Raw genomic sequence first — 12,567 nt, 5'->3', positions numbered from 1 at the left:
ATAGCTATATCTTGGGGGGATGTAGTATTCTGCATTACCCAATTTCATTATTTTAATTCAAATATAACAATGAAAATGGCTTTCAGGCTAAGTTCAGATTTTTAGCAGTATGTTAGAAATAAATAAGTATGGGCTATGTTTTCTGGAATGCAAAAAAAAACAATGCTCACCATATATAACATAATAAGAGCCCAAATTTTTTCGTGTGTATGAGTCAAGTCAGGAGGATATAGTGAGCATAGCTATATCTTGGGGGGATGTAGTATTCTGCATTACCGAATTTCATTATTTTAATTCAAAAATAACAATGAAAATGGCTTTCAGTCTAAGTTCAGCTTTTTAGCAGGATGTTAGAAATAAATTAGTATGGGCTATGTTTTCTGGAATGCAAAAATGGTGGCTTTGTTTAAAAAAAAATCCCATCACCTGCTTCAAGCAGTAAAATATCCCTAAGCTATAGAACTTTTAAGGTCTTGCATGTCACACTGACCCTTGACGCTGACAGATCATATGACGCTACTGGCTCAGAAACTGCTTTCTGTCTTTCTCTCTATCGGAAATATCTTTGTCAATGTGCAAAAGATGGTTTTCTGTTTCCTCATTGCCTATTGTGTTTTCCAGTGTTTATAGCCTTAGATGATCTGAGAGGCTGAAGCAAGTGAGAGCAGCTTCCTGAAGATGACAAAAGCTCACGAGGGACACCGACAGAAGAGGGGGGTGTTATGTGCAATATCTGTATGATCGACCATTGACAAAAGATAGTGGCATATCACATCCTGTCCTTTGAAAACTCCTCTTTGAATTGTGGACACTCTTCTGCTTTGTGCCTTCAGGAGAACTTTTTGGAGGCTCTTGCACAGACACAATAAACCTGGGGGGCTCCAGCTTTAGAATATAGGATGAACCATACAATTCATGGCCGAGAATCTAGGAGCTGACAGGACTTCTTCCAAATTTCAAGCTGCTCTCTAAGATAATGTTTGCACAGATGCTGGATGCAAAGATTGAACGCTTGTGTTTTTTCAGCAAGTGTTCAATCTGCACTGCTATCACTTCTCTAGTCAATCCATTGATGTGTATTGCTGCTTGTAATCTTTAGAAACAGATGTGTGCACAGAGTCATCTGGTACATGATTTTATTAATTGGTGGTGGTTCTTAATGTACCGCGTGAAGATATTCTTAGGGCCTAATGTATCGGCACTAGAAATTAATGGTTTCTCAACAGCCACAAAATAAATACGGCAAAAGTTTGATTGTTGGTCATGAGTTATTAACTCTAGTTTAAGTATTGACACATGAGGCCCTTTTTTATGTGATAAAGTATAGGACAATCTTTTACTTTTTATTAGATTTATCAGGTCATAGTTACAAGGGTACTATAGGTAAAAGGAAGCAAGGATGTTTCTAAAAGGGCTTGTTCACACCATGTCCAATAAGCTGCGTATTTCTGCACACCACCACACATGAATGGTGCAGACATAGAAATCAATTGCTTGCTGTGTACCTTTTTCATATCATACATGTGGTGGTGGTGGTGGGGGGGGGGGGGTGCAGAAATATGGAGTTTAACTGAAATAGAATGGATAAGCCCTAAAGTATAAGTGAGACCAGGTAGATATATTTCAGTTTTACTTTTTTAAAGTGGTGTTCGAAAAGGTCATCTGGAATTTGATGCTCTGATATTGTCAGCACAAATGCATGTATTGGAGTACAGTAACTAATGCAGACCTATGAAGGTGATGAATAAAAGCAGAGCCTAAAATGACTTAAAATGGTCTGTGTTTGCAAATTTATACAAGATGTTAAATATATACCCGTTATGAGAAAAATACGGAGGCTGCCACCTATTATATATATATATATATATATATATATATAATAACACCCCTATATAGAGGGTGTGTTTCTGCTCTGTGACTCACAGGTAGCAAAACCCAGAGACAGCCTGGCAACTGACCTTTCAGATAAGAAAGTAATGGCAGTTCAAATATTACTTACAACAGGTGCTGCATTTATAAAAAGTACTAGTTGCCTGGCTGTTATGCTTTCATAACCGGGAACTTGAAAGGAACACAGATTAGGCAAGTCAGAACTCTAACTTTAGATTTGTTCTAGATCAAAGGGATCATGCAAATGGCATTAAGGTGGTTGCACAGCATCCAGATCCTCTGTAGAAAATGAACACCACCCCCCCAGTACATAACTTTGTTTGCAGCAGCTGTGGATCCTCATAAATTTTCACGGGAGCTCTGGATGCGGTCCGCCCCACATATGAACATTCATACAACCATATGAATAAATGCAAAGTGTTTAACGTAGTCTGAATGTAATCCTTAATAACATTAGCATTCTCAGAAGAGGTCAGCAATGACAGCCTCAGTTCCCTGCGACTGGTTCTCTTTAAAGTGGCAGTTCTGTATGTACTTGCAAAGATATTGTTTCAATAACAGCCACTTGCAATAATTGCATGTAAAATCCGGCAGGCTGGACATACCAAAGTTAATCAACTTGGTTACATTAAGCCTACCCATACATGGTTCGAATCTTGGCTGGACCTGCTGAACTGGCCGAGATTCGGACCATCTATGGCCGACTTAACACACATGATAGACCAACAAAATTTAATCAATTTTACCAATCCTTCAGATAAGCAGTAAAAAATATCATAGGTGGTAGATAATGATTAAGCACACATTGTGGTGTGTGAAACGCGTCTACCTTGCCACTATTTGCCACACTGGGATGTCCAGTCAATAAATCTGGATTTTGACCTCATCTGGAGTGCAGCCGTTCCTTTTTTCTTTATGGTTTGAATCTTGGCTGGACCTGCTGAACTGGCCGAGATTCGGACCATCTATGGCTGACTTAACACACATGATAGACCAACAAAATTTAATCAATTTTACCAATCCTTCAGATAAGCAGTAAAAAAAATATCATAGGTGGTAGATAAGTAACAATCACAACAAAAGAAGCCTTAGTTTTCAGCATATTTTATTTAAAATAAAGATGCAGACATTCTATAACATAAATCATATGTACCATATAAAAAAGGGGAAAAGGATATGTATGTACATTGATGAGGTTAAAGGAACAATGGGAGACATAGAAACTCTTATTATAAATATATACAACCGAGAGTTGTGTTTGTATTTACAACACAGTAATGTACTGCAAACACTGTAAATAAAGTGCAGTTCCATAAAAAGAAACCATTCATGTGACCCTGGACCAGAGATGATAGCCAGAGTAAGCAATGTAAACTGTGTTTTTGAACAGAATTACATCCGAAGAGCAAACCAGCCGTCAAGCAGAGTCCTAGCTGAATATAGAACCAAGTCCAGTGGGGAGTTCAGTGCCTCTGACAAGTATGAAGTCTGGAGGTTTTAGGCACAGTTGTGAATTCTCCTTTCTGTAATTTGCAGGACAACCCTGCTCCACAATGACAACGCTGGAAGATCTCCAGCCCATGTGAACCCTTTCTCCTGTGCTTCGTGCACACTTGACCTTCCTCAAGTACAGGCTTGCAGATCTTTGACCAGAAATGACGAGCGCAGCACAGTCCTGGGCCACAGTCGCTGGACCTAAGGCATACATCGCCATCACGACCTGGATAAGAAGAAAAAAGACATTCCACATAAGTGCCCCTGCCGGGTTATTTCCACATCTCATTGCTAGCCCTTGTTAACTTTTGCAAAGACCACATTTCTCGAATAACTTCTGGGAATTGGTAAATGAATGCTATGAAGAGCGCCTATTTTTCCTTAAATAGTGATAACAGCTACTTTAGCCAGCCAGTTGGGTGAAGGGGAGTTGTCAAATAGTACGGCAAACAGAGTATGCATCATTCGTTATATTAAAAAGGACTACACAACAGGAACTTACCTTTAAAAGGTTGAACTCCAGCTGGAGATGTAGTGAACTTGGTGTTTGTATCCACAGTAGCATGTTCACTTTGGTAGGTTTCCATGATGGTGTCCTCTTGATAGCCAAGCTGTGAGAAGCGGTCATTTTCCTGTTCTATTGGCACACAGATACCTGTAAGGCAAGCAGGGCATGTCTTAGCACAGTGGTGTAGAAGTGTGAGCCATTAGTGAGGAAACAATGAGATGATGATTACACTAGACACCTGTAAAACCCATCACAAAGCAATCACCTGGTTAGACTCCATACAAAGCAGGACAATGCGTTTTATGTGTCCTCATAATGGGGTACTAAAGAGCACTGACACAATAGGGGGCCCATACGTCCAGCAACAGAACTTCAAATGGGGTGGTGGGTAGGACATTAGCAATTGTCATGGTAAGCGACCCTTTGGTGGGCATGTTAAAAAGCAGAAAGCCTAGTTCCAGTTTGCTTTGAGCTTTACACATAGTTTGTTCAAATCCTCAAAGGGAAAGCATTATACTCTGTTGATAGAAAGAATGAGCCACTTAGATTTACAGCTACAGACAATGCATTATTCATTGGGCTTAGAAATCCCCTTAACATGTCAAACAGGCTGATTTGAACCTAAATTAGGAAGCTGCTGTTTTTCCTTTGAACACCTAAATGAGCAGTTTGTGTTTAGTACACAAACCTGTTTATGTTGTTATTACATTATGATGTGCTTCCATCTTGTCTACTTATTTTAGGTACATTTTAAAGTTAGCAAAAGGAAAGTCTAATGACTTGGTGACACATGTTCCATAAACACTAATCTTTTGTGAATCCTGATTAGCGTTGGAATGAATGGAAATTCTTTTCAGCTTCACCTAGACCAGGTTGACGTTCTAGTCTATAGCTCTGGGTGACAGTTTGAATGTTACTTACCATTGCTGCAGTAGTTGCCCATACAGCACATGGCATCCCGCAGACAGCGCTTCCTACGTTTCCTGCATGCCAGGCACACCATGGAGTTCCCACTTCTGGAGTTGTGACAGAACTCATCCAGAGCGCAGTCATCGTCCTCCGTGCAGGAGTACAGCTGGGAGAAAAAAAAACAGTAGGTCAGTATAGAAGATATGCACATGTGAGCATCACTTATTACTTTCATTGCAGCATTGGATGACAGGAGTAGGGGTGACATATTACTTTCATTGCAGCATTGGATGACAGGAGTAGGGGTGACATATTACTTTCATTGCAGCATTGGATGACAGGAGTAGGGGTGACATATTACTTTCATTGCAGCATTGGATGACAGAAGTAGGGGTGACATTACTTTCATTGCAGCATTGGATGACAAGAGTAGGGGGTGACATTACTTTCATTGCAGCATTGGATGACAAGAGTAGGGGTGACATATTACTTTCATTGCAGCATTGGATGACAGGAGTAGGGGTGACATATTACTTTCATTGCATCATTGGATGACAAGAGTAGGGGTGACCTATTACTTTCATTGCAGCATTGGATGACAAGAATAGGGGTGACATATTACTTTCATTGCAGCATTGGATGACAGGAGTAGGGGTGACATTGGACAACTAGGGGTTGACTACTAGAGGCAAATAGACTATTCACTGCAGAGGAAGTTAAGCTTTGCAAAGGGATTTTCCCTTAAAATTAGGGAATGTGACGACATTTCCTTTTTTAAAGAATGCCAATAAAAAACAAAAAAAACAAAAACAAAAAAAAACAAAAAGGCATACACAAAATTTTACTTGCATCCCATTGGATGATAGAAGTGCATAGTTTAACTCAAGCAAAGGGCAAATTCCCTTGCAAAGCAAACATCCTATTTGCCATTAGTAAAAAACCCATCTAGTTGTCCAATGTCCCCTCTAGAATCAGACTACATTGCAGGAGCTTACGTGTTAGTAGTAATTCTAGTAGTAAGGACAATACTGGTTAAAAGTATGACCCATTTGCTACACTGTTGCATGTCAGGCTGATTGGGCATTACATCAATGATTATACATAGGATTTCTCATTGATAAAGCAGAATTCGATATTACATCATCAATGACTATACATAGGATTCCTCATTGATAAAGCAGAATTGGATATTACATCAATGACTATACATCAGATTTCTGATTGATAAAGCAGAATTGGATTGGACATTACATCAATGACTATACATCGGATTTCTCATTGATAAAGCAGAATTGGATTGGACATTACATCAATGACTATACATAGGATTTCCCATTGATAAAGCAGAATTGGATTGGATATTACATCAATGACTATACATAGGATTCCTCATTGATAAAGCAGAATTGGATTGGACATTACATCTATGGCTATACATATGATTTTCTCATTGATAAAGCAGAATTGGATTGGAAATTACATCAATGACTATACATATGATTTCTTATTGATAAAGCAGAATTGTGTACTTACCGGGTAGGCATCAAAAGACTGGTATTTATTGGCCATGTCATAGAAGGAGTCCGGGCTGACACTGACCGGATAGAAGCCCATAGGCTGCCCTGCGGGTACTGCAGGCATGTTCTTGATGGAGTTGGAGCCGGAGCTGGCTTTCATGACATAGGTAGAGGCTCCATAGAAGAGGGTGGAACACAATGTGACCAGGGACAACAGCATCCTCATCAGTGCTCGGTGCATGCTCCTAAATCCCGGGAGGAGGAGGAGAACTTCTCAGCAGGAGAAGAGATTCTCTTTTACTTTGTGGAGAGGCTCGGGACTCCTCCGCCTCTACTTATACGGCTCTGATTGTTTGCACACACGCCCCTCACACGGGACAACAAAGGCGAAGGGATGGGATTTCAAAGCTGGAGTTCTGACGCTCCAGCCATGTCTAAATCACAGGGCAGACTGGCAGCCGGGGATTTCACAATCATTGTAATTAGCAATTAATTTTTCGAAGATCACACAGGTCAGCCTGCAGGGGAGGAATTGCAACAGAATAGGAAATGGCTCTCTCAATTACATCTTCATATATCGTGTGTGTGTAAAATAAATACATATATATACGTATATAGTCCAGGGGTTACTGAAAAAGAGATCGCAATCTTTTACACTAAATTCCACTTTCTGTAAAACACTTTTATCTTTCTTCATTTTATGTACTAGAGTGATGCAACTTACGGACTTTTCTTTAGATTGTACTTACTAGGGCTTCATATTTATAGCTGAATATATATATATATATATGACATAATTTAATCTTCAATTAAAGTGCTTGCATGCGGCAAACTTTGGAATATACCGTATATGTGTGAAACACTGCAATCTTTAATAAATGAATGTACCTTTCAACCATTAGATGGTATACTGTATAGAAAATGACCATTGCTTCAATTAAACCATTTATAGGCTTCGAGGGCTTCTCTTATTCTTTCTTTCTTTCTTTCTTTCTTTCTTTCTTTCTTTCTTTCTTTCTTTCTTTCTTTCTTTCTTTCTTTCTTTCTTTCTTTCTTTCTTTCTTTCTTTTTCTCTCCCTCCCCCTCTCTCTCTTTACTCCATCTCTCTCTTTCTCTCGTTCTTTCTTTCTCTCTGTCTCTCTCTTTTCTTTCTTTCTCTCTTTTCTTTCTTTCTCTCTTTTCTTTCTCTTTCCTTCTTTCTTTCTATCTTTCTCTATCCCTCCCTCTCTCCCTCTTTCTTTCTTTCTTTCTTTCTTTCTTTCTTTCTTTCTTTCTTTCTTTCTTTCTTTCTTTCTTTCTTTCTTTCTTTCTTTCTTTCTTTCTTTCTTTCTTTCTTTCCTTCTTTCCTTCTTTCTTTCTTTCCTTCTTTCCTTCTTTCTCTCTTTCTTTCTCTTTTCTTTCTCTTTCCTTATCTATTTCTCTCTTTCTATCTTTCTCTATCCCTCATTCTCTCCCTCTTTCTTTCTTTCTTTCTTTCTTTCTTTCTTTCTTTCTTTCTTTCTTTCTTTCTTTCTTTCTTTCTTTCTTTCTTTCTTTCTTTCTTTCTTTCTTTCTTTCTTTCTTTCTTTCTTTCTTTCTTTCTCTCCCTCCCCCTCTCTCTCTTTATTCTTTCTTTCTTTCTTTCTTTCTTTCTTTCTTTCTTTCTTTCTTTCTTTCTTTCTTTCTTTCTTTCTTTCTTTCTTTCTTTCTTTCTTTCTCTTTCCTTATTTCTTTCTCTTTCCTTATTTCTTTCTCTCTTTCTATCTTTCTCTATCCCTCCCTCCCTCTCTCTTTCTATCTATCTATCTATCTATCTATCTATCTATCTATCTATCTATCTATCTATCTATCTATCTATCTATCTATCTATCTATCTATCTATCTATCTATCTATCTATCTATCTATCTATCTATCTATCTATCTATCTATCTATTTGTATATTCCTTCTTGACATACTGGAGTGCTTCTACCATTCAATCATTCAATATATACTGTGTGTGTGGATATATATATATATATATATATATATATATATATATATATATATATATATATATATATATATATATATATATATATATATATATATATATATATATATATATGTATATATATATATATATATATATATATATATATATATACGTATATATATATATATATATATATATATATATATATATATATATATATATATATATACCGGTAATTATATCTCTATCAACTCTGTTTACTGATTCCTAGAAATATCTTGCCCTCATACATTTCAAGTCCATCAGTTTTCACAACTGTAGCTTTTATAGTTTGTATTTGATCTTTAGAACTGTTTTAGAACTGTAACATTGCAATATGCTTTATAAGTAGCACACACATACAGTACATGTGATTCACTCAAGCCAAGATCCTCATTTCTAGTATATAGTATGTACTATAAATATGTCATCTTTTAGAAATGTGAATCTTGTTATAGACACACCTAATAAGATGGTGCAAATCATAAAACTATATACAGGGATCAGTAAGGATTTCTTGCCTTGGTTGCTTTGGAGTGTCAGGAGGATCTGGCAGTAACTTGGTAACTTTTACAGTAATTTTGCAATGATATGCAGTAGGTTTTCCTGGAAATGAAGAAGAAGCGTTTTGAAACAGATATCTGGAATCTCTCAGAAGCCAGTGATTCTTCCATACTGCTTGATTGAGTGTACAGAACACAAATATTTAGGGATCCTCTCCATCACTTTGTGCATTGCACATTCTGTTGTAGCAGAATCCCTTCACCTGGATACATAAAGGATATTGTAACTAGTGCTATATTGCCAACTAGTGGTGGCATTGTAGTATTGCGTGTTAGTATGAGTTCCATTGAAGTGGTTTTAAAGGTAGAAGGTTTTTTTTTTTTACCTTTATGCATTCTCTGCATCAGGGTGAAAAACCTTCTGTTTTCAGCTTTCCCTCAGCCCTACCTTATACTTACTTGAGCCTGATCTTGATCCAATGATGTGCCTGAGTGCAGCGTTTCTCTCCGCTGTCTCCTCTCTGGCTACAGCGGCAGCAGCGGGATACATTGGCTTCTGCTGCTTTCAATCACAGGCTGTAAGAAGAGAGCGGGAAATGGGACAGAGCTGTGCTGTGTATGTCAAGGGGCACACACAGCATGGCTCAGGATCGAACCCACATGAGTGCCCCCATAGCAAGTGTTTTGCTATGGTAGCATTCTGAGGTGTCAGGCGTGTGGGGTGGGGGAGGGGGGTACAACCCCAGAAAAAGAATGTTGGGGCTGCTCTGTGCAAAACCATTGCATAGAGCAGTTAAACATGACATGCTTTTTTTTTTTTAATTTGTGTTACAATCACTTTGTTAGTTTAAAAGTCCTCCATTGTTTGCAGTATTGAGAAGATTAAGGTGAATATTTAGGAATTCATATGGCACATTTAGCAATTAGATGTTCATTGTGCTTTCTATTTTGTCCTGAAATGCAAGATAATGCATGGCACCCTGTCTGCCCTGATCCTGAGGAACTACAAGTCAAAGCATGCCCTGTCATTGAGCGCTTGAAAGCAATACACATTTAGAAAAGAAAGAGCTTTGTTTGTGGATAGCCCTGTGTTTTAATTGGAAAATCATTACAGGGTGATGAAATGTTCTAGATCTGAGGTTTGTAATACACAAGATAATCATTTGACATCAAGGTGGTTCTAGGACACCGCCAGGTTGTTACTGTGGAATGAAGAGGAGATGGGAACGTCTCCATTTAATGTTAACAACATACAAACACACAATTGTGCCTATTTATCAGATGCTGAGATGTTTTGCAGAGGTTATTACTTTTTTGAACAAGTCAGGGTTTATTTTGACACTTCAAAAAGCTGTGCTGATGAATTTTTGGCATTCTCTGTCTATAACCTCAAATTTGAGTCATTATCCAGGCACCAAGTTTCATGATCTCTCCGGCCAGGAGAACTGTGCAGTCATCATTATTAGTCCTTGTTTTCAGACAAGGGAGCAGAGTGTTACAAAGTTCAGGACGCCATACACTTCAAAAGATGAAATTACAGTAGCTAATGTATTCTTTCATTTGTTAACTTATGTAACAGCAAGAACTGCTTACCATAATACCCATTTGACTGAAAGCTCCTTTGCTGCAAATCAGTGATTTCAACGCCTTACTATTTAATGGGATTATATTAGTTACATCAGTAGAATAAAAAAGTTACTTGCCCACCAGCAAAAGAGATGATCACTTTGTGCCACACAATATGTAACGTGGTTACAAAGATCTAATTGCATGTGTAAAGTATTCCATGGATCCATACACACAGCTATTTAAAGATCAGTGAACTTTTGCTAAATTCAGATTTATAAAAAAAAAAACAAAAGAGAAAAATCTGCATCTAAAGTGACTGTCTTTTATACTGTACACATGTAAACCTTTGAGCTAACCTTTACTTGCGTACAGTGCAAATATACTCTATAAAAGGACAAGAGCCACCTGCATCTTAACAACGGAAGACACTAGGCAACAAAAGCTGTCTGCATCCTAGCAACGGAGGAAGCTAGATGACAATAGCCACCTGGGTCCTAACAATGGAGGACACTACAAAGCAATAGCCACCTATGTCTTAGCAACCAATGGGATGCATTAAAGTGGAATTTGGGCACACCTACTTTTCTTAGTTCCAATGGTCCGATACCTACAGGGTCCCTCACCAGCACCAGCATAACTTCCCTGGATTTTTCTGGGTGCTGGTCTTTGGCTGTTTTCGTTGGCCTGCACAGGTTGATATCACTTCTGCGCATGCACAATCAATATCATCTCTATACATTTTTACTCCTAATAGTATATATTTAGTGAAATCTCTTCCATACATACAGTGGGGATCGAAAGTTTGGGCACCCCAGGTAAAAGTTTGTATTAATGTGCATAAAGAAGCCAAGGAAAGATGGAAAAATCTCCAAAAGGCATCAAATTACAGATTAGACATTCTTATAATATGTCAACAAAAGTTAGATTTTATTTCCATCATTGACACTTTCAAAATTACAGAAAACAAAAAAATGGCGCCTGCAAAAGTTTGGGCAACCTGCAGAATTTATAGCATGCACTGCCCCCTTTGCAAGGCTGAGACCTGCCAGTGTCATGGATTGTTCTCAATCATCGTCTGGGAAGACCAGGTGATGTCAATCTCAAAGGTTTTATCTGATTTATCTGACCATGCCCCAACAATCAGCACCATGGGATCTTCTAAGCAGTTGTCTAGAAAACTGAAACTGAAAATAGTTGACGCTCACAAAGGTGGAGAAGGCTATAAGAAAATAGCAAAGCGTTTTCAGATGTCAGTATCCTCTGTTTGGAAAGTAATTAAGAAATGGCAGTCATCAGGAACAGTGGACGTTAAAGCAAGATCTGGAAGACCAAGAAAAATATCAGACAGAACAGCTTGCAGCATTGTGAGAAAAACAATTCAAAACCCACGTTTGACTGCACGATCCCTCCAGAAAGATCTGGCAGACACTGGAGTTGTGGTACACGATTCCACTATGAAGAGATACTTGTACAAATATGGTCTTCATGGAAGAGTCATCAGAAGAAAATCTCTTCTACGTTCTCACCACAAAAATCAGAGTTTGAACTTTGCAAATGAACATATAGACAAGCCTGATGCATTTTGGAAACAAGTTCTGTGGACCGATGAGGTTAAAATTGAACTTTTTGGCTGGAATGAGCAGAGGTTGGAGAAGAAGGGGCACATAATTTAATGAAAATATCCTCTGTCCAACTGTTAAGCATGGGGGTGGATCAATCATGCTTTGGGGTTGTATTGCAGCCAGTGGCACAGGGAACATCTCACGAGTAGAAGGAAAAATGGATTCAATAAAATTTCAGCAAATTTTGGATGGTAACTTGATGCCATCTGTGAAAAAGCTGAAGTTAAAGTGAGGATGGCTTCTACAAATGGATAATGATCCTAAACACACCTCGAAATCCACAGGGGATTACATCAAGAGGCGTAAACTGAAGGTTTTGCCATGGCCTTCACAATCTCCTGTCCTCAACATAATTTAAAATCTATGGATAGACTTTAAAAGAGCAGTGCTAGACAGACAGCCCAGAAATCTCAAAGAACTGAAAGACTTTTGTAAGGAAGAATGGGCAAAGATACCTCAAACATGAATTGAAAGACTCTTGGCTGGCTACAAAAAGCATTTACAAGCTGTGAAACTTGCCAAAGGGGGCAGTACAAGGTATTAACTCTGCAGGGTGCCCAAAC

The 12,567-nt window shown here is 38.3% G+C and overlaps 1 protein-coding gene across 1 annotated transcript; it reads right to left on the bottom strand.

Moving 5' to 3' along the window:
* Window positions 1–3,052: 3,052 nt before the first annotated feature.
* DKK1 (dickkopf WNT signaling pathway inhibitor 1) lies at window positions 3,053–6,559 on the bottom strand (the record flags this gene model as incomplete). The annotated part of the gene is made up of 4 exons (XM_082268322.1): window positions 3,053–3,610; window positions 3,887–4,039; window positions 4,814–4,967; window positions 6,335–6,559. 4 exons carry the CDS (start codon window positions 6,557–6,559, stop codon window positions 3,354–3,356), a joined length of 789 nt encoding a protein of 262 aa, XP_082124448.1. The 3' UTR covers window positions 3,053–3,353.
* Window positions 6,560–12,567: the final 6,008 nt, after the last annotated feature.

The sequence above is a fragment of the Pelophylax lessonae genome (genome assembly GCF_965119305.1).
Source record: "Pelophylax lessonae genome assembly, chromosome: 9".
NCBI classification, from domain to species: domain Eukaryota; kingdom Metazoa; phylum Chordata; class Amphibia; order Anura; family Ranidae; genus Pelophylax; species Pelophylax lessonae.
Note: the sequence above shows the minus strand (reverse complement) of the source record. Positions and strands in the feature narration are given on the sequence as shown.